The sequence below is a fragment of the Tasmannia lanceolata genome, unplaced genomic scaffold, assembly GCF_043159265.1.
Source record: "Tasmannia lanceolata isolate RefF3 unplaced genomic scaffold, GAP_Taslan_0.1 ptg000020l, whole genome shotgun sequence".
Lineage (NCBI taxonomy): Eukaryota > Viridiplantae > Streptophyta > Magnoliopsida > Canellales > Winteraceae > Tasmannia > Tasmannia lanceolata.
In genome coordinates this window covers 19,741,149-19,760,863 of record NW_027518697.1, presented here as the reverse complement: position 1 = coordinate 19,760,863, position 19,715 = coordinate 19,741,149, and the positions used below count along the sequence as shown (strand labels likewise).

The following is a 19,715-nucleotide window of genomic DNA, read 5'->3' as shown; positions in this document are numbered from 1 at the left end:
TGTTGACGTCATGTTTTCTTGTTAATCGTCTCCCATCTTCTGTCATTTGTGGTTCCTCTCCTTTTCATCTGTTGTATCCTCAACAGGAGCCGTTTCCTCTCCTCCCTCGCGTCTTTGGGTGTGTCTGTTTCGTTCACCTTCTTGGACCTAGTAGGGACAAACTTGATCCTCGGTTAGAGCGTTGTATCTTTCTGGGTTATTCTAGGACTCAGAAAGGTTATCGCTGCTATAGTCCTCGTTTACTACGATGGTTTGTCTCCGCCGACGTAACATCCTTTGAATCAGAACCTTTTTTGAGGCCTTCGACTCCTCCTGCTCCTAGTTCCATCCCGGATGAGGTACCCTTGTTTCTTCCTTCGCTTGCTGACTCTGTACAGGTACCACTCGAGCCTGCGCCACAATCAGAACCGGCACCCTCTTCTTCAGTTCCAGTGGTTCGCCCACTCATTACAAAAGAATATCAGCGACGAGTGCAGAAGACGAGGCCTCCACCTCCTTCTCATCATCCATCGTCTGCTACAGTCGAGGTCCCACTCATGCCTACTGAGGTATCTTCTTTACCATCATCTGCCATTACTTCGGATTCTCCCATTGCTTCTCGTACTAGGTCTCATTCTACAGCCCATCCTATTTCTCAGTTTGTTTCTTATGATAGACTAACGCCTTCTTTTCAAGCCTTTGTTTCTTCGTTGTCCTCTGTATAGTTACCAAAATCATTACAGGAGGCTCTTGAACATCCTGGCTGGCGAGCTGCTATGGATCTGGAAATGGGGGCACTTCGATCCAACCAAACATGGGAACTTGTTTCTCTTCCAGCTGGGACTCGACCAGTTGGTTGTCGTTGGGTCTTCTCCATTAAGTATTTACCTGATGGAAAGGTTGAACGGTTGAAAGCTCATCTGGTTGCTAAGGGGTACACCCAGACCTTTGGAGTTGACTATCATGAGACTTTCTCCCCTGTAGCCAAGATTCCTTCAGTTTGTGTCATCTTATTCATGGCAGCTAATCATGGTTGGCCTCTGCATCAACTTGATGTGAAGAATGCCTTTCTGCATGACGATCTACAGGAGGAGGTTTACATGGAGCAGCCTCCAGGGTATGCTGCTCGGGGGGAGATGTCCTATGTTTGTCGCCTTAAGAAATCCTTATATGACTTGAAACAGTCTCCAAGAGCATAGTTTGGTCGATTTAGTGAAGCCGTTATTCGCTTTGGTCTTAGACAGTGTGCAGTAGACCATTCACTATTCAGTCATAAATCCTCTGTGCATCCTTCTGATAGTGTATGTTGATGACATCATTATTACAAGAAACAACTCAGGAGGAATTCAAAGGTTGAAGAGTTTCTTACAGACAGAGTTTGCTACAAAGGATTTGGGTTGACTTAGATACTTTCTAGGGATAGAGGTGGCTTATTCTTCTCAAGGAATATCTCTATCACAGAGAAAGTATGTGTTAGACCTACTGGAAGAAACAAGAAATCTTGAAGTAAAGCCTATCTGTGCTTATGGGTCCTAGTGTGAAGCTTATTCCAGAGGAAGGAGATCTGTGGGAAGACCCTGGCAGATATAGACGACTAATTGGCAAGCTCATATATCTTACAGTTACTCGCCCACATATCTCCTATGCAGTTGGAGTAGTCAGTCAGTTCATGAGTGCTCCTCGTACTTTTCACTGGGCGGCAGTAGTTCAGATTCTCCGTTATTTGAAAGGAGCACCAGGGAAAGGACTACTATTCAAGAAAAATGGACATGTCGGAATAGAAGGCTATTGTGATGCAGATTGGGCAAGATCTCCAACAGATAGGAGATCAACCACCAGCTACTGTACATTTGTTGGGGGCAATCTGGTGTCTTAGAAAAGTAAAAAGCAAGAAGTTGTTTCGAAGTCAAGTGTTGAGGCAGAATATCGAGCTATGTCCTATACTAGTGGGGAGCTCCTTTGGTTACGCTCCCTCATGGTGGAGATTGGTTTTCCTTGTTCTTCTTCAGCTCAGCTTTATTGTGATAATAAAGTTGCAATTCACATAGCCACCAATCCTGTTTTCCATGAGAGAACCAAGCATATAGAGGTGGATTGCCACTTTATTCGTCAGAAAATTTATAAAGGAAAGATACAGGTTTTTTTTACTCGATCTGTGGACCAGTTAGCTGACATATTTACGAAACCCCTGCCTAAGTCAAAGTTGAATGATATTTGTAGCAACCTAGGAATGTACAATATTTACATTCCAGCTTGAGGGGGAGTGTTGGATATAGTTGGATATATGTAATAAGCCTAAGGGCATAAATGTAATTATGCTTCTCCACTATATTAGTGAGGGGGAGATCATCTCTCTAACTCACTTTCTCTTCTCTAATTCTTTCTCTCAACAGGAATCATAACTTTTATCTGCCCGGCTTCAAATAGACTTTAATCATGACCAAACTTTTAAGGTTTCGTTGGGCAGATTATCAAAAACAAATGTTTTAACCATTTTGCTGGGCAACTTATGCCCTGCAGTCTGTGCTACTGTTTTTTATTGAATTTACATGCAACCTCCATGTTATTTTCCCTTTAACAAGTGTTTTTGCATATTTGTCCAAAAAAAAACAAGTGTTTTTGCATCCATGGTTCTAAATGTCTGCTAAAACCAACACAAAACAACCAACATGTTTTCGTTTCCATCCCCACCAAAATGAAATCCTTCGACCGACACATGCACATATGTATTATGTATATATATTTCAGTAACAGTTGGGTCAATTTCAAATGAAATGCTACTACTTTAGTATGTAAATTATACAACTTCGATGGACATGTTGAAATTGTAACCAAGTTGTATAGAGAAGTTTGCATTTTTCACATTTTTTTCCTTTGTAACGATTTATTTTAATTCTTTTTTTCTTGTTTCTTCAATTATGATCCAAATGCATCAACTCATTGTTGATGGGAAGTGATTTATCTGCCCCTTTTGATTACTAGGGACACCCAGCAGCAGTGTTGATTTGAAAAAGGGAATTTATCATTTCCCTTGTTGGTTTGACGCATATGCATATGGATTAGGACATGAATTTTCATTTTTCATCGATTTATGGTTTTTAAAGTTGAGAAAAAGTATATTTTCAAATAAAAACTATTCATATATACACATTAGATTCTGATTTTATTATATATTAGTTTTCTTGCCCGGTCTCCTAATTGACAAATTAATATTTTTATAGGGCAATGATTTTTTCGCCTCCTGTAGGATAATGTGCCCCCTTTTAACGTGATTTGACGTCAAAAAAAGTTAGTCTATCCACAATTCACGTTAAAAGGTGGTGCATTATCCTACAGGAGGCGAAAAAATCATCTCTCTTTTTATTTTGAAAATTAAAGATTTTATTTATTTTTGTTAGAAAATCCTTTGAAAATAGGCAAAACTATATTTTTGAAAAAAAAAAAAAAAAAAAAACTTATCATACATGTATATTAGCTTCTAATTTTTTTTATATGTGAGTTATTCTTTTGGGAGTCTTTTATATTTTAAAAATTCAGTATTTTATTAAAACTAATCATATATGCATGTTAGATTCTGATTTTATTACATGTCAATTTTTCTTGCCCGATCTACCGATTGACAAATTCATATTTTTTCCATTTTTAAAATTAAATATTTTATTTATTTACATTAGAAAATCATTGTAAAATAAGGGAAGCTATATTAAAAAAAAAAAACTTATCATGCATGCATGTTAGCTTATAATATTTTTATGAGTTATTCTTGTCGGACTTTTTTTTTATTTTACAAATTAATTATTAGATTTATTTTTGTTAGAAAACCTTTTAAGTTTCGTTCATTATGGTGTACTTGCTTTATCAAATTAATGACTGGAGTGATTTTTTTTTCCCTATATTTTGTGTTTATTTGAAGCATATGTTTGTGGTTGTATACATTTTCAGCTTAAAATGGACTTTACTGGTCAATACATTCGTAACAATGCATGGTATTAGGTGTTTGATCTTGTTAAACCATTGTGGATGGGGTTTTTCTTTTTCCTTTTGCTCATGTGAATGTTTTTAAGTGATTATTTGTGAGCATTCTAGCATTTCATGTAACTTTATCTTAAATTTCCATTATTTGCATGCATTTCCATATGCTTCTTTCATTTTATAGAATTTCTACTGAAATCTATGACGAAAACCAACATGTTTCATTTTTGCTGTGATTGGTATGCATACCGAACCCAACATTTAAAACCTTGTTTGCATCTAAGAAATTGAGGTTGTCCCATGTTGCCAACACAAATCATCCTTTGGATGGAATAACGATAGGTACACAACATATTAGCTTAGTGAACCTTTGTATGATTATTGAATGGATCATATATATGTAGTAAGCTTAAGCACTAAAGGTGCAGTATCACTGATTATCTAACATTTTAATGATCATCTAAATGGAAGATTCTCTCTTACTTCTCTGATTTCCCATGCACCAGGCTATGATTGTCTGCTATGGTTCTAATTTTGCATCAATTTTTTACTCAAAATGCTTGCATTCATGCATGCAAGTGCAAAATTGCATGCTTGTGTCCATCTACGAGCATGCAAATTTAAGCATGCATCTAAATATATGCATGCATGTTTGGGGAGGCAGTATAAGTAAAATGTGTACGTAGTTGGTTTCTTGGAAAAGAAACAGAGTTTTTGCAGGCAGTTAATTTTTTTTATTCCCTTTTTTATCACACTTCTTGTTCTTTTGCAATTTTTTTCTTTTATTGATTTTTTCTCTTGTAGATTTTTTTTTCTTTTCCTTGTTTTTAATTGGCTTGTATGAACTGTGGTTCCTTTAAGTTGACAGAAACTCTATTCTTATTTTAATAGGTTCTAAGATACACAGAAGGCTTGTGCTGGGTAATGCATTATTACTACGAAGGTGTTTGCTCATGGCAGTGGTAAGTGACCTTGTAATATAGATGTTTTCTTTTTTGAGTTTCATAAGTAAATCAATGTCTCACTGATACATTAGCTGTTTTCTTGTGATAATCATGATTTTAAATTTCCACAAAATGACTGAAATGTTTCCATTTCCATCCCCTCTGAAACAAAATCTACATGATTTCCTGTTATATCATATTTTTCCCAAAATTCTTTAAATGATAGAAATTCTCGAAATTGGACTCGAAATTCCGAAATTACCGAAATGGTCAAAAAGACAAAAGATGGAAAGATGTTATTGTTTGAATTTCCTTTCATTTCATTAATGTAGTGAATGATATTCGGTAGGCAACATCATTGAATTGTACAACAAAGTAACCGTATCTTTTGCATGCGATGTCAGATTGGCATGAGACCAATAATATCTCGTAACTCTATGTGCTATTGACATAGAGTTGGCGTCCTTAGAGGGGAGATCGGTCATTGAACTTTCTTATACTTCATTACATTGTACTTCTTTATTGACTTTACTATTCCAGACATGTGCGACAACGCATGTCACCAAGTGTTCGAAGTGATTAAGCCATTGTGGATGGCTTTCTTGCTTATGTGATGGTTTCTAAGTATGTTTTTATGCTTATTCTAGCATTTCGCATAGTTTCATATTAAAATTTCATCATTTTCATGTTTTTTAAAAGCTTAAAAATTTCATCATTTGCATATGTTTCCATACATTTCCGTGATTTTACAAGATTTCTATCGAAATTACCACCGAAACTGAAATGTTTCCATTTCCATGCCGACCAAAACCGAAACCAAAACTGAAATTTTAAACCTTGGTGGTATTTCTCTTTTTTTTTCTAAAATATGAAAGACAAATATACTTTATGGTAGAGAGTAATAATCCTGCATTATGCACTTTCAAGTTTTTCTTTTTGAGTGGCGAATTTTTTTTATTAGAAGCAAAAAAAGGATATAACCTCGTCAATGACCAAGGTGGTCACATCGATGGGGGAGACAAAAACAGAAACAAGGTCACCTCACAACACAAGTTGAAACTAAAGGAGGAAGGTATCACCAATATGGAGCAAATCTCAACATTAATCAAGTAGTTGAAGAGAGACGTAAACAGGAAGGTTTCGGAGAGCAACCTTAATAATAAGTGATTCTATTGTCCAAAGAAATGGTGCTTTTCTTCCACTTAGAAAACCTTCTCAAAAGTCTTTCACCACCGGGTCTCATGATGCAGCACATGGCCTCCCCACATTGAGAGGCAGCCCAAGGTAAGCGCAGAGGAGCTGGCCAACGCTACACCTGAATATGAGAGCGTAGTGTTGGAGATCACAATCATCAGCCCTAATAACACTACTGAGGACTTGCGAAAATTAAAGATTTTATATACTGTCTGCGCGTGAAGTCCAGTATTTTTCAAAAAACGTACTGTGGGGCGGCCCACTTAATAGGATGATCCAAACCGTTCATTTTTTGTTCCACAACGTAAATAGGATGTACGCCGTAAATCGTCTCCATAGGATGATGATCCTAACCCTCAGATCTATAGAGGTTTCTATAACGTGCAGTCCCTCTACGAATCGGAGGGTTAGGATCATCATCCTATGGAGACGATTTTCTGCTTATGGCCTATTTACATTGTGGCCCAACAAATGAACGGCTTGGATCATCCTGTTAAGTGGGCCCCATAGTACTTTTTGAAAAACACTGGACTTCACGCCCATAGGGTATAAAATCTCTGAAAATTAATCCTTTTAGCCAGAATTTGCCTTATAACATTTAAGTGTCACTGTCACTCAGACGTTACACAATGGTGCAGAAGCCCTATCTCGGACCAACAGTCCATATGTAAGTGAAACAATCCACAATGAGGTATGAAACAGCCCTCATAAGAAGTTCAACAGTTCAGATATCTGTGTAGACTAGTTTCATATCACCGTCCTTATTAATGAGCTTCTTAAAATTTAATTCCATGTCATGTAAAGCAGCCTCTGTTAATTAGCATAAAGGAGGAAGGCCGTAAACATATTAATTAACAAGGATCACAAAGACATCCATGAGTGATGTGTATTGTAATTTGATGAAATAGGGTGGGAAGGAGTTAAAATTGAGAGAATGAGGGAATCAGGGTTTAAATATAGGTTGCCCGTTGCTGGTTAGGGTTTTACTTTTACTAGGGTTAAAGTTGCAAAGGACTAGAGTTTTCAAACAGCCCAATGTTGACTTTACGAAGGCAAGTCCACCAAAGCAATTCTACAGATGAACTCTGAGAAGGCCACTATGCTTGGTGAGATTCCTCACACACCCGACATGTTCGTTAATGAACCTTGTGGTGTTGGTCACCCTGCTGCCACCAGCCACTAACCGCCTCAAGCTCTCAGACCAAAAGCTACTACGATCCACCACTGAATTTGGGCCGTTGTTGCATGCCGATGTAGAGCAAGCACGTAAGTCCGTTACAAGATGGATGGCCTTTGAAGAAAGAAAATAATTCTGAAATAGTTTTAACTTCCATGAATTATGGTATTTTTGTTAGAATTTTAGAAAGTCTCTATTTTGGAAATAGGTGGGATTATTTGAAACCTCTACACTTCTCTCTTGAATAAAGGAGGTTTATGTTTAATTAAGATTGCTTTATATATGTATGACAGTATGCGGGGACGCTAACAAAGGTTCTTTTACCAAAACAGAAGAGAAGAAAAATTACAAAAGAGTAGAAATTGTCCCACAATTATAACTTTTTTATGAGCACCCTCTTTACTTTATGATTCTGCTCCTTCATTGGCCTCTCTAAACATATCACGGAGGTGATATGTTCCTCTATACAAATCAAGAATACATCCACGGTTAGTCATAACAGTCAATGCCCAAACTGTGTTGTACTGCCAAGAAATCATGTTGGCCAAGTCCACTTTGACTCACAACCTCCTTTCCAAGTCATTGTTTTACAATTGAAGTTCAATAAGAGGAGTGTGTGCCTCTTTATTGTTAGTAACGATTTAGGATATATAGAAAGTTTGACTTGCAAAAGTGTTGGATTGTGAGGAATTGTTATCAACGGATATCTTGCAGTCCAAATCAAGTACGAAATAGAAATAGGAGATGTTTAACGGTTTCTTAAAGCAAAAACTAGATGGTTCCTTGTTTTCTGTTGAATAAGGGAGGAGAAGAGGAATGGAGAGGATGAAGAGTCTCCACGAGGTAGCTCCCATGTAATATGATGTATATATATAGGCCCAAGTTAGGGCAACAAGGTACAAAGACTACAATACCCCTAACAATACAAGTAATGACTAAACTACCCTTACACACTCTTCAACACTCCCCATCAAATTGGAGTGTATATACTATGAAACTCTGGCTTGCTACAAAGAAAACTACAACAACTAAAATACCCATACAACAAAAAGGCAATAATCTCATACACACAGCCAGCTTGGTACAACACTCCCCCTCAAGATGGTGTGGTGAATACATAGTGAAAACATGACAAAAAGGGCAATGACCGCAGTGAATAGAACAGCATGATCAACAGCTAGCAAAGATAACAGCTCCTCTTAAGTCAGCACTACGGCGAGGGCGATAGCAATAGGGCCTCCCCTTGAACGAGAGCACCGACCAACGAAGCTGCATAAAAAGAATGATCAAACAGAAGCGCCTCAGCAGGGACAGCAACGAGCCTCGAACAAAATAAGCACACCCAAGGCACGCATTGCGAACAACAACGAAGTAGCACTGGAAGAGACATCAGTTGAGTAGCACAATGCTAATAGATGAAGAACAACCACCGGAAAGGTGATTGGAACCAACCAACGATGGGGGACAACACGTCGCCCGGAGAGAACCAACCAACGACGACGGGAGACACCACGCCACCTAAAGAGAACAACAACCAACAACGGCGGACAGCACGTCGCCTGGGGCACATAACCAACCAACGACGGTCGACGGGGAAACCATATCGCCTAAAGAAAACACCAACCGACAATGACGGACAGCACGTCGCCTGGGGCAGAGAAGGCCGAAAGCAACGGTAACAACCGGGCATACAACTGGACAATGAGAAGTGGATTGCAATGCAAACCACGATGAATGTGTAAAATTACGCAAGGGAACGACACACACGTGCAGAAGGCACAATAAACAGGATACAAAAGTAAACAAAGAACAACATAAGGAAGAAACCAACCGACCAACAAATCACCAACAAGGAATGGTGAACAACACAAAAGGAATCATACTAGCAAGGTTTAGAATAAGAGCAGGTTGGTTGAAGTGGAAGCATGCTCCAGGAGTTCTGTGCGACCGTAAAATACCTACCAAGTTGAAGGAAAAGTTTTCTAAGACAGCTCTGAGGCCAGCCATGTTGTACGGCTCAGAATGTTGGGCCACCAAGAAGCAGCATGTGCATAAGATGAGTGTAGTGGAGATGCGAATGCTTAGATGGATGTGCGGCCACACAAGGTTAGATAGAATTAAAAATGAAGACATCCGTTAAAAGGTGGGGGTGGCACCTGCCACCAATTGAGGAGAAGATGAGAGAGTAGCGCTTAAGATTGTTTGGGCATATCCAACGTAGGCCTTTGGATGCTTCAGTGAGAAGAAGTGAGTCTTGCCAAGTTGATGAAGTAAAAAGAAGGGGGCAGACCAAAAACAACTTGGGTAGAAACAGTGAGGAAAGACTTGATGGCTAGAAACATGACCTTGGACAGGAGAGAATGGAAGAAAATGATCCATGTAGACGAACCTAACTAGTGTCAGGATTAGACTAAGTCAATTTGAGCTGAGTAGATCATTTCACCTTCTTCATGAAAATTTTATAAAGTATTCATTAGCCGACCCCAACTAGTTTGGGACAAAGGCTTAGTTGAGTTGAGTTGAGTTGTACCAACAAGGTGAGCTACGAACAAAGTGGGCACAACTACAGCAATCCGGAGCTGCCAACGACAACAAGACAAATTAGGAAGAACAACCACCAACTATGAAGATAAAACTACATCATGTAGGAGACGACAGCAACTCAATAACTCTCCACCCATAGAGCTACATGAGGTCTACAACACTCCCCCTCAAGTTGAAGGCCTTCGGCCTCAACTTGCAACGAAAAGAAGAAGCTCGCAGGGCACCACACCTCTGTCGGACATTTCATTGAACACTTGGTGTGCACTTTTGATATCAAGACAAAGGCCATAGAATATAGAGAGAGAAAACAAAGATTAGGATGTAGTGGATAGGGGATGAGACTCAGAAGAGACAGAGAAAGAAAGGATTTAAATCATAAAGAAAGGGATTAAAGAACTAGAAAGAACCCAACAATGAACTAAGAGTTAGAAAAGAAATAGATTTATGGATTTAGAACAAAAGGATCAATAAAGAGAGCTATGGACTGAGAAAAGAAAGAAAAGGGAAATGGGGATGGATTTACAAATGGTATTTACAAACGGGAGATGGGGATTAGGGTCCCAAAAGAAAGGGTTTAGGGATGGAAAAGAGATTTAGGAAGAAGAATTTCTTACCCAAATGGGATGTTGGTGAGAAAGTATGGATTTGGGAATGGAGATTTGGAGTTTTAGGGTTATGGATTGGAGATTGGGGATTTGGATTTGCGTGGAGAGATGGGGAATAAAAAAAAGAAGGTACAACAACAAAGAGGTTGTGGAATGGGGGTTTTGGGTTTGGATGGGGATTATAGCAAAGCCGTACGGGGAAGAGATGGAATAGGGTTTCACGGCAAAGAAAAAAATAAGAAGAATGGGTTTCACGGCAAGAGGGAGAGGGGGATGGAGGGTTGCGGTGGTTTTACAGTGAAGGGGGGGCGCAAATACGCTAATACAGATTGGAGAGGGTATTTTAGGGTTTTAGGGTTTGCACAATGGAGAAGAGGGTTAACACGGCAAGGAGAAAACAAAAAATATGTTTTATTCAAATGTGCAAACCCAAATGGGATAGATTTTAGGGATTTGGGGTGCCAAAAATCGGGGATGGGGGGGGGAGGCGGGGGGTGATTTTTGGCGCACACAGACGAGAGAGAGAGAGAGAGAGAGAGAGAGAGAGAGAGAGAGAGAGATGGAAATGGACTCTTTCTTTCTTCCTTTTTCAAATTAGGAATCTAAATTTATCTCTAAGACTGAAGTGTTCGTTCTGGTTACTATTATGTGTCCTCTCTTTAAAAAAAAAACACCAAAGCCTTTGTTGTCAAATACTTGTGAGGATTGTTTCAACTCTTTCTTTCTTCCTTTTTCAAATTAGGAGTCTAAATTTATCTCTAAGACTGAGGGGTCCATTCTGGTTACTATTTTTTAGAGCATACTTCTAACTTTATGCTTTTTATGTGTCCTCTCTTTAAAAAAAACACCAAAGCCTTTGTTGTCAATTACTTGTGAGGATTGTTTTCCATGTGGTTTGGTTTTAGTATAATTTCTCCATCACATGCCAGGCGTCCTGCTGGCATATGATGCTTGAATTTTCCTTCATTATTTTCCACTCTTAATTGTGCGTGGTTCTATCTTTCAGGTTTTATCCCTATCATTATGCACCTTTTGCTTCTGATCTCAAGGATCTGGATCAATTAAACATATGCTTTGAACCTGGATCTCCATTTAAACCATTCAACCAGCTGCTCGGGGTGTTTCCAGCTGCAAGGTCAAATTACCACTAATCATCGTTTTCACTGTTCTTATCTGTTGATTACTTGCTGATTGGGTCTACTTATTTGCAGTTCCCATGCACTTCCTGTGCATTATAGACATTTGATGACCGATCAAGATTCACCAATCATTGATTTTTACCCGACGGGTATCCTTATCGTCTACCAATTTCAATTTCCTCAATAGTTTCCATTCTTTATCAAACATTTAACTTTATTTCTTACTGTCTTGATCAGATTTTGAAGTTGACATGAATGGCAAGCGATATGCATGGCAGGTATCTGTACAGCAGCCTATAATTTGATCATAGTAATGAAGTTTTAGAGGAAGCAAGTGTTTTGTTTAAGTCAAATTATTTAACTGTTTTTCCTTGGTTTTTGTTGTATTGAAGGGTATTGCTAAACTACCTTTCATTGATGAATGTCGCCTTCTTGTTGAGGTAGAAAAAGTTGAACATACGTCAACAGTAAGTCACCCTGGTCGAACAATCATGTCAAAGATATCCAAATCCTTTATTGTTATGTAACCAAATCATTCAGAAACTAATTCTCATTAAACTTTTCTTTAGGAGGAGGAAGTGCGAAGGAACAGTGTTATGTTTGAGATGCTTTTCGTGACAGTATCTCATCCTCTGTTGTCATATATATTTTCTCTTGATGACTGTTGCAAGCAACTTTCAGACAAGAAAGATGCTGAAATCAAAGAAAAAATTATTCCAATTGCCAGGTTTGCGTCGCAATTTTATATATGACAATGATTGCTTAATCCTAATACTTTAGGTCATCACATGCTATTTAAGAATTGTTTTTTGGTTCAAGTGATGTTAGATTCCTTTGCATCGTTGAGGCACACGTCATACCACCTTAAGTGTGAACCACTCCATCAAACATTTTTTAGCTTCACCATCCCACCACCCATGATGTCACATGTAGACCTGTCCCCTAGGACACTACACATGTCCTCTCTTGGAATTTATAAAAAAAATCCTATCCTAGTGCATACATGAATAAAACAGCTTGAATCTAGAATCCACTCATCATGAGATGTTCGATTGCATGTAAAGACTATCAGAACATTTTCCAACCATCTCGCTCTATTCTTTCATCACAACCACGGTAGTATTCTCAGAACCGTTTCTATTGTCCTTGTAAGCATGTTCCGGAGAGTTACACTTTAAGCGACCATAAACCTTGCAATGATAACATTGCATGCCTTACCCGTTGACCTGAGGCCATGTTTGAAAACCGTGAATTCTATTTTATGGAATATCAGTTTATCAAGTGGTGAGAGAGTAGTAGGAAGGGTGGGAGGAGGAGAGACTTGAGAAGCCACGAGTGAGGAGACGGTGAGAAGCGGCTAAAATCAGATAAAAAATAAAATTGTATTTTGAGTGGAGTTTTTTTTCAGCCTTTTCCCATCCTCTATTCACTCAATTCCTCTCAGGTCTCTCCCTCTCCTACCTTCCGTCACCATTGGGTAAGCTCATATTCCATGGAAAATAATTCATGGTTGCCAGACATGTTCTGGATCTCAACTTTCATTCCCCTGATCTCCTATCAAACAGCCTTCCAATTTGATTCTCAACACAAAAAAACTACCCATGATCTTGGCTAGGCAAGATGGGGCTTCCTCCTATTCACTTTTGGCAGGAGCAACACAGTAATTTTCTCCACTTTACTATATCCTTCCTAAACAGCAGCAGCATAGTCCCCAAATTTTTGTATGAATCATGAAGGGAAGAAGCAATAAGGGCGTGTCTTTTTCCTTCTTTTCTTTTCTTTTTGAAAATTGACAAAGATATATTGGTAATTCATACGAGAATTACATGGAGAAGGGACCAGGAGTCCCACATGAATTACATTGTATGAGGACCTAGGAGATAACTCCAAGATCCTAATGCTCTGTTTGGATGCTAGGTTTTTTTTGTTCCCAGGATTTATGTGGGTAAAGTTTTAGTGGTCACATCAGCTTTTTCTTGCTGACATCAGCAAAATCTTCTCTTGAAAATGGTGTTCTCTCTTTCTCTCTCTACCCTCTCTCTCCACTCATCATAATATCTTTCTCTAATTAATCCTTGTCCCCTCTTTTGTCTCCTACCTTTACCCACATAAATCCCAGGTAAAAAAAAAACCCGGCATCCAAACAGAGCATAAAAGAAAAATCCAAAACTATTCCCCCTTTACCGTCCCCTTTACATTCACCAGTCCAAAATAAAAACACTAAAATTTTAAATTCTACAACCTTCGTAGAGGTTGTCCCTGATATCCATGATAATAACACCCATTCAATAATTACACCCCCTAATAAACAATTCAGTTATCCTCCTTGTCAGGTGCAATAAAGACATTCGTGCTCTCCAGGAAAAATTCTTCTTTGGCCAGGTAGTCTACCCTCACATTTGCCGACCTCCTCATAGTGCTATCAACGATCTGATTTCACGAACGAGGTACCCAAAATCATTCGCAATCAGAATAAATCCTCCTTCCAGACAACAATAATACCCCCAAACGGATCCAACTGCATCTTATGATTGTTTCCACCCCAAATCTCATTGATAGAATTCTCCGCTACCCCCAAAAGTTAGATTCAATAATATCAAAAAAATGTCAGGTTTTCTCCTATGGCAAATGTCCTTTGCCGCCATCTTCTTCTTCATCTCCGTCCCCAAACCCCTAATCTACCAGACTCTGATCTTCTTTTAAGAAACCGAGTGTAACCTTCGCACGTCGTAAGGCTTTGTTCTCCCTTTTTCCTTCTCCAAAGCCTTTTGTTTGATGTTTACCGGCTTGATCCCTGTTTTCAATCTCCATGAAAGTCTTTCGGGTGCAAACAATATCATTCTTATTCAGCATGCCGAGATCGTCATCCATACACGGGGACAAGCTCATCATCCATAACTTTTGATAAGCCATCATCATATTGAATGCCCAGCTTTTCTCCCATCTCAGTCATCTCTGCGAATTCCACTGACTCCATCATCATATTGAATCCCCTTCGCATCTTCGATAACACCCTGTAATCTTCTTTTTTAGGTCGACCTCCAAAGTATCATCCCCCGATTCCGATTGCGTTATTATCGGCACCGTGTCCATAGGAATTTTCTCGAATCTGGATGGTGATGTGTCCTTTTGCCACCGATTCATGATTATGGTCCTGCTCAAATGCTTCCTCCCTATTTCTATCATCATCCTCCTCCTGTCTTTTTGTATACAGATTTTCCCCATTTTGAGCATCTGGTCCTTCTATCTTCAGGATTTTTCCACCACCCATCCTTCTCCATCTGAGAGCAACATATTCGTCAGCAATTTCTTGTACATTAATATCACGCTTCATCCACCTTGACTCCTTTCTTCCACCTTTAGATAGATATACACTCTTCTTTGGTCTATGCAATCCACCGCCATTTGGACCAATAGTTACTTCTTTTTTCGTTGTCCCTATTTAAAAGCACCAGCTCTTCATCACCACACCACCCATCCGAAAGTCTCTTCATTTTTCTTGACTTGTACGTCTTATCTTCAGCCATACTTCTGGACCTATGCAAAGAGGCCACATGTCGCTCAGTCACAGCAGTGATACACCTTTTGACACGATTCTATCATAAGCAGCAGTCTTCGATGTTTCTGCCCGTTCAACTTTTTAAAAAAAACTTAAATCAATGATACAGATCTCATCGGATAAGCTCGTGGACCATTGGATCTTTCCCTTTTCTTATCTTCTCGGAAATCCGGATCTCATCGTTGGATTTGAAACCATTTGAATGATCCGACGGTGGAGATTGTTTCTTCTTTCTCGCCACCTTCGATGCGTCCTTCTGGTCACAACCGTTTTCCCCCGTCTTCCTCCATCCCATCCTTTCCTCCCCCCTAACAAATTCAATAGGAACATTGGCATGATTTCTATCGAATTGAGATGCCACAATCTGTATATCGTCGTCAAATTCGATGGCAACCCCAATCGAAAAAATGTGATTTTCAACTTTGAGTTTCATTGTTGCTCTGAAGAATGCCCACTCCATCGTGGAAATCTTCGCCTTCACATAATCAAGACTCTGAGGATGTCCACCTTCTATTTTTACCTCCAGCACCATACCAATTGCCTCCCCTAAGGTTCTCACCGTTGTAGGCGCCCATGCATGCAGTGATATTCCGTATAAGCAGATCCAGACCGATTTTGCTCCAGTTTTATGAGAATTATGCCAAGGGCTTAGAGATAACAGATTTTCCCCGAGAGCATCGACACCCTTAGTAAGTGTTCTGGTTGCTTGCTCTTCCGAATCAAAACAAAATAGTAACTCATTTGAACTAATGGTGAAAAATTCCTGTAGATCTGGGAGATCCCAAGACCATCTAGCCCAGATCCATACTTCTTCCAGCTTCCACTTCGTCTTTTTCATTTTACCAATTAGTCACATTCTCAGTAACCTGGATCTCGTTTCAATTTGTTCCCCAGAGACCTCAACAATTACAAACTCATTTTTGTCAATGACCTCCGCTTTTCTGTCCTCCTGCCATAAGCGGTTTTTTCCTTCCGTCCGTTGTTCCGGTTGCAGTTTTTTGGTCCTCTGATGATCCCATCTTCTCTTTTTTGAACATCTTCGTCAATCAGATCGCCGTCGAAAGTTATGATAGTCACACCCATTACAGATCCAATCACCAAGAAGAAATCCGATCGTTCCATCCTTACCGGTATTTCTTACTTTCCCATCCCTCAGTAGTTCCCATCCCATCCTTGAAGACCCCGTGACTTACCCCCGAAAATGTAAGGCTATTTCTCATGCATATTTCTTTGATCACATCAATAGCCCCCGTCTTTTTCCTTCTTTTCACATTGTAGATCTAATCCACAATCCCGTTGAACACAATCATGTGTTCTAGAAGATTCTTGCCTTCCTGCATCTTTAGTCCATACAACTGACGCTTTAGATACAACCTCTTAGCCAAGCTCTTCGTGACGAAGAGCTTCTCTAACTTGTTTTGATAGGTAAGCTGGGATCGAACCCCCCGACCTCAGGGTGAAAGAACATAGCCTTTACCAACTGAGCTAGAGGCTCAACCCCAAGAGCTTCTCTAACTTTGCAACCTCAAATTTCGAGTTTAACCCATTGTAGTGATGTTAGATCGCACCATAATCGTTAAAACAAAATTATCAATTTTTAGGTTTTGGAAAGTGGGTCACCTCTCTTAGAAGGAAGTTGGGTGGTCGCCTCTCCCCAAGTGCAGTTACTCCTTTAGCTCGAGCAGTCGCCTTTTCTGGGACGGGAAAATCTAGAAACGGAGTAAATCTTGCCCCCATCTTCCTAATCATTCCAATCCTCTTTGGATCAATCTAAACTACCTTTGAAATCAACAATGAGATTTGAAGCGAAGGTTCTCTCTTGATGAAACTCCACCATCCGCGAGAATCTTCGTTCAAGCTTTCAAACTCTGACGTTCTTGATCGTTCGATTTGATTTTGATCGCTCCAGCATATTTGATGTCAATTTGTAGAGAAAACATAGTGCTAATCCGATCTAAACAGTTGCAAGAAGTGGAAAGAAGCAACAAGCCGCAATGTGCACATGTGAGCTTTGCGTGGTTCGGCAATGATGCGTACATCAATTCAATCTTCCACTATATGAGAAAAGATACAAGATTGCAGTGGATTATCCCAATCCCACAACCCACACCTTCGCCCTCTGTCAGCTCAAAAATCGTTTTCGCTCTCCCTCACGCCTAAGAGAAGATCAGATTTTTTATCTGTCCCATTTTCGATCCGTGTGGACTGATGGATTTGTTAAAATTTCTTCTAGGTTCATTCGAAATGATTTGGTATTTGTCGGAAAGGAGCTCCTTTTACAAATTGGATAAAGGATGGCGAACAGAATAGGAGGAAGCGACCAATTACTTGATATTTAAAGATTGCAGTGAGTAAGCTGTTGGAGAAGACATTATTTAATCTCTTATACTTTAACAGTATCAATAAGGAAAAGAGATATGTTGAATAAATTTTGAAGAGTTCACACTGGTCAACTTGGCCTTGATCCTAGAATTTGACAGTTCTTCCCCAATTTGGTCTTTCTTGTGAAGCCTAACACCCTTGAGGAGCGTAATTGGAATCCTGTTGTGGAAAGATTTGAGTCTAGGTTGGAATCATGGAGTGCTAAATTCTGCCCCTCCAGGGTCATAAAAACATTGATGAAGTTGGCTATAACCAATTTTCCAGTGTAAGGACTTTCTTTCTATATAGTGTGGACTTCTATATTTGATAAACTGGTGAAGTTGCTAAGAGATTTTCGATCATCATGTTAGAAGCATGCTGATAGCTTCTATTGAAGAGAAGTGATATTGGTCAATGTGCTAGTAAAGCATGCTAATAGCTTCTATCGAAGCAAGGGGACTAATGGTCAATTTACCGATAAGGAAAAGAGCTCGATGTGTAGAATAAATATTGAAGCTCCCCAATTTGTTAACTATAGAGGCTATCACTCTAGGATATTTGTTATACTCATCTCTTCTGAATGCAATTGGCACTTTTATGCTGCTTCTTTTTTATTTTCCAAGATCCTTTATTTGGTCCTTTTTTTATTTATGTTTTTGTTGTATTTTCTTCTTTTTTTCTTTTAATCTCTTCTGAAAGCAATGGGCACTCTCGTGCTTCTTTTTTTTTTTCTTTCAAGATCCTCTATTTCAGTCCTTTTTCATTTATGTTTTTGTTGTATTTTTTTGCTTTTCCTTGGGCTCCATTTCCTTCGACGTAAAATGGGCATAAAACAAATTTTACACTCATTTTTCCACTTAAAATGTCCATAGAATTTGCTTTACATCCGTTTTACGTCGAAAGAAACAGAATCTTGATGAAAAATTATATTACCTATTAGAAACAGTTCCAGGACTGAATTTCTGCAGAGAACATTAGGAATATTGAACCTTCCAGGTAGCTTTATGAGAAAAACAGATATCCCAGTAGAAAATTTCAAAATCTTTTAGAACTTTCAAAGTTCGTTAGACCTTGGAGCATGAGAAAAACAGAGATCCCATTAGAAAATTTCAAAATACTTTAACAGTTTAATGTTGAGGTGAGAGGGTTGAAAAATATTCACTTTCCTACCAAAAGGAGAGAAAATACTTCAGAACGGATTTATTGTAATCTACCAGGACTTCGTAGAGAAACAAATAAATAACAGGCATCCTGAAAGTAATCACAAATGGCGGAAAAAATCTTTATAAATTCTCATAAACAATGAAGGTTTCAAAAGTCTTTAACAGAAAATATTGGAGTAGTGATTTTCTTCTATGAGTAGGTGTAGATCTTGACCCACAAGCGGGTGAGCTTCATGATTACTTTGGACTGTTTCTATGTGTCGGGTGAGGTTGGTGGTGGCAAATCTCAACGTTCGGTGAAAATTTGTGGCAAAAGTGCAAAATTGGAATTCCGTGCCAAAATGAAGTTTAGACAAATCTAGGTGCAAAATTGATTTGTATCTGAATTTCTTCTGCATAAATATATACATCAAAATATTCTATTATATCTGTATGATATATTAAGTGTCTTGAATTCTGCCATGACTTCCTATGTTTTCTGTGGTTTGTTGTGAGATTTTTATTTTTTTTGGGATATTTTTCTGATTCTTGTTAGGGCTGCATGCAGCGGTGGAATGAATGGGTATCTATCCCTTTGCCATGGAGATCCATGCCCTCCCATTTTCCAGTCTCCTGTTAAAGGAATGGAGGATATTATTAGCAATCAAGTCATGTAAGTTGGCTATATGGAATTTGAAGCTCTACTAGGTTTATTGCATCAATCATACATCTGAGGTTCACCATCATTCTCAGATGTGCAGTAGACAAGCTACCAGATTGGCATAAACACATCACTCGGCCACCAGTGGGAGTTATCTTCCCCAAGAAGGTATGTGATTACTTTCTGGCATCATGTAACTGAAGCTTTTTGTTTATTAGGTCTGAATTTTGTATTGGCATTTGTTGTCAACATCAGGATAACCAAATCTTCTTGTTGTTTCATAACTTTGATAATATCTTTTGACCATGTGCTTTGTCTTTTTTACTTTAGCCAACATGTGTTTGATTGCACTTCCACTTCTAGAATAGTTTATAAATGTGGTTGATTACCCTTGGGCTGCTATCACTAAAAATGATGCTTCTGCCAACATGTGTTTGA

At 38.9% G+C, this 19,715-nt stretch overlaps 1 protein-coding gene across 1 annotated transcript in view; it reads left to right on the top strand.

Annotated features, from left to right (window-relative positions):
- XRN3 (5'-3' exoribonuclease 3) overlaps positions 1-19,715 on the top strand; it is a 38,649-nt gene that overhangs the window by 11,023 nt on the left and 7,911 nt on the right. The window contains exons 5-12 of the mRNA XM_077363567.1: positions 4,843-4,913; positions 11,422-11,550; positions 11,627-11,703; positions 11,792-11,832; positions 11,947-12,021; positions 12,124-12,281; positions 19,185-19,289; positions 19,370-19,445. Of these exons, the coding sequence (XP_077219682.1) occupies positions 4,843-4,913; positions 11,422-11,550; positions 11,627-11,703; positions 11,792-11,832; positions 11,947-12,021; positions 12,124-12,281; positions 19,185-19,289; positions 19,370-19,445 (732 nt within the window). The remainder of the gene's footprint in view (positions 1-4,842; positions 4,914-11,421; positions 11,551-11,626; positions 11,704-11,791; positions 11,833-11,946; positions 12,022-12,123; positions 12,282-19,184; positions 19,290-19,369; positions 19,446-19,715) is intronic.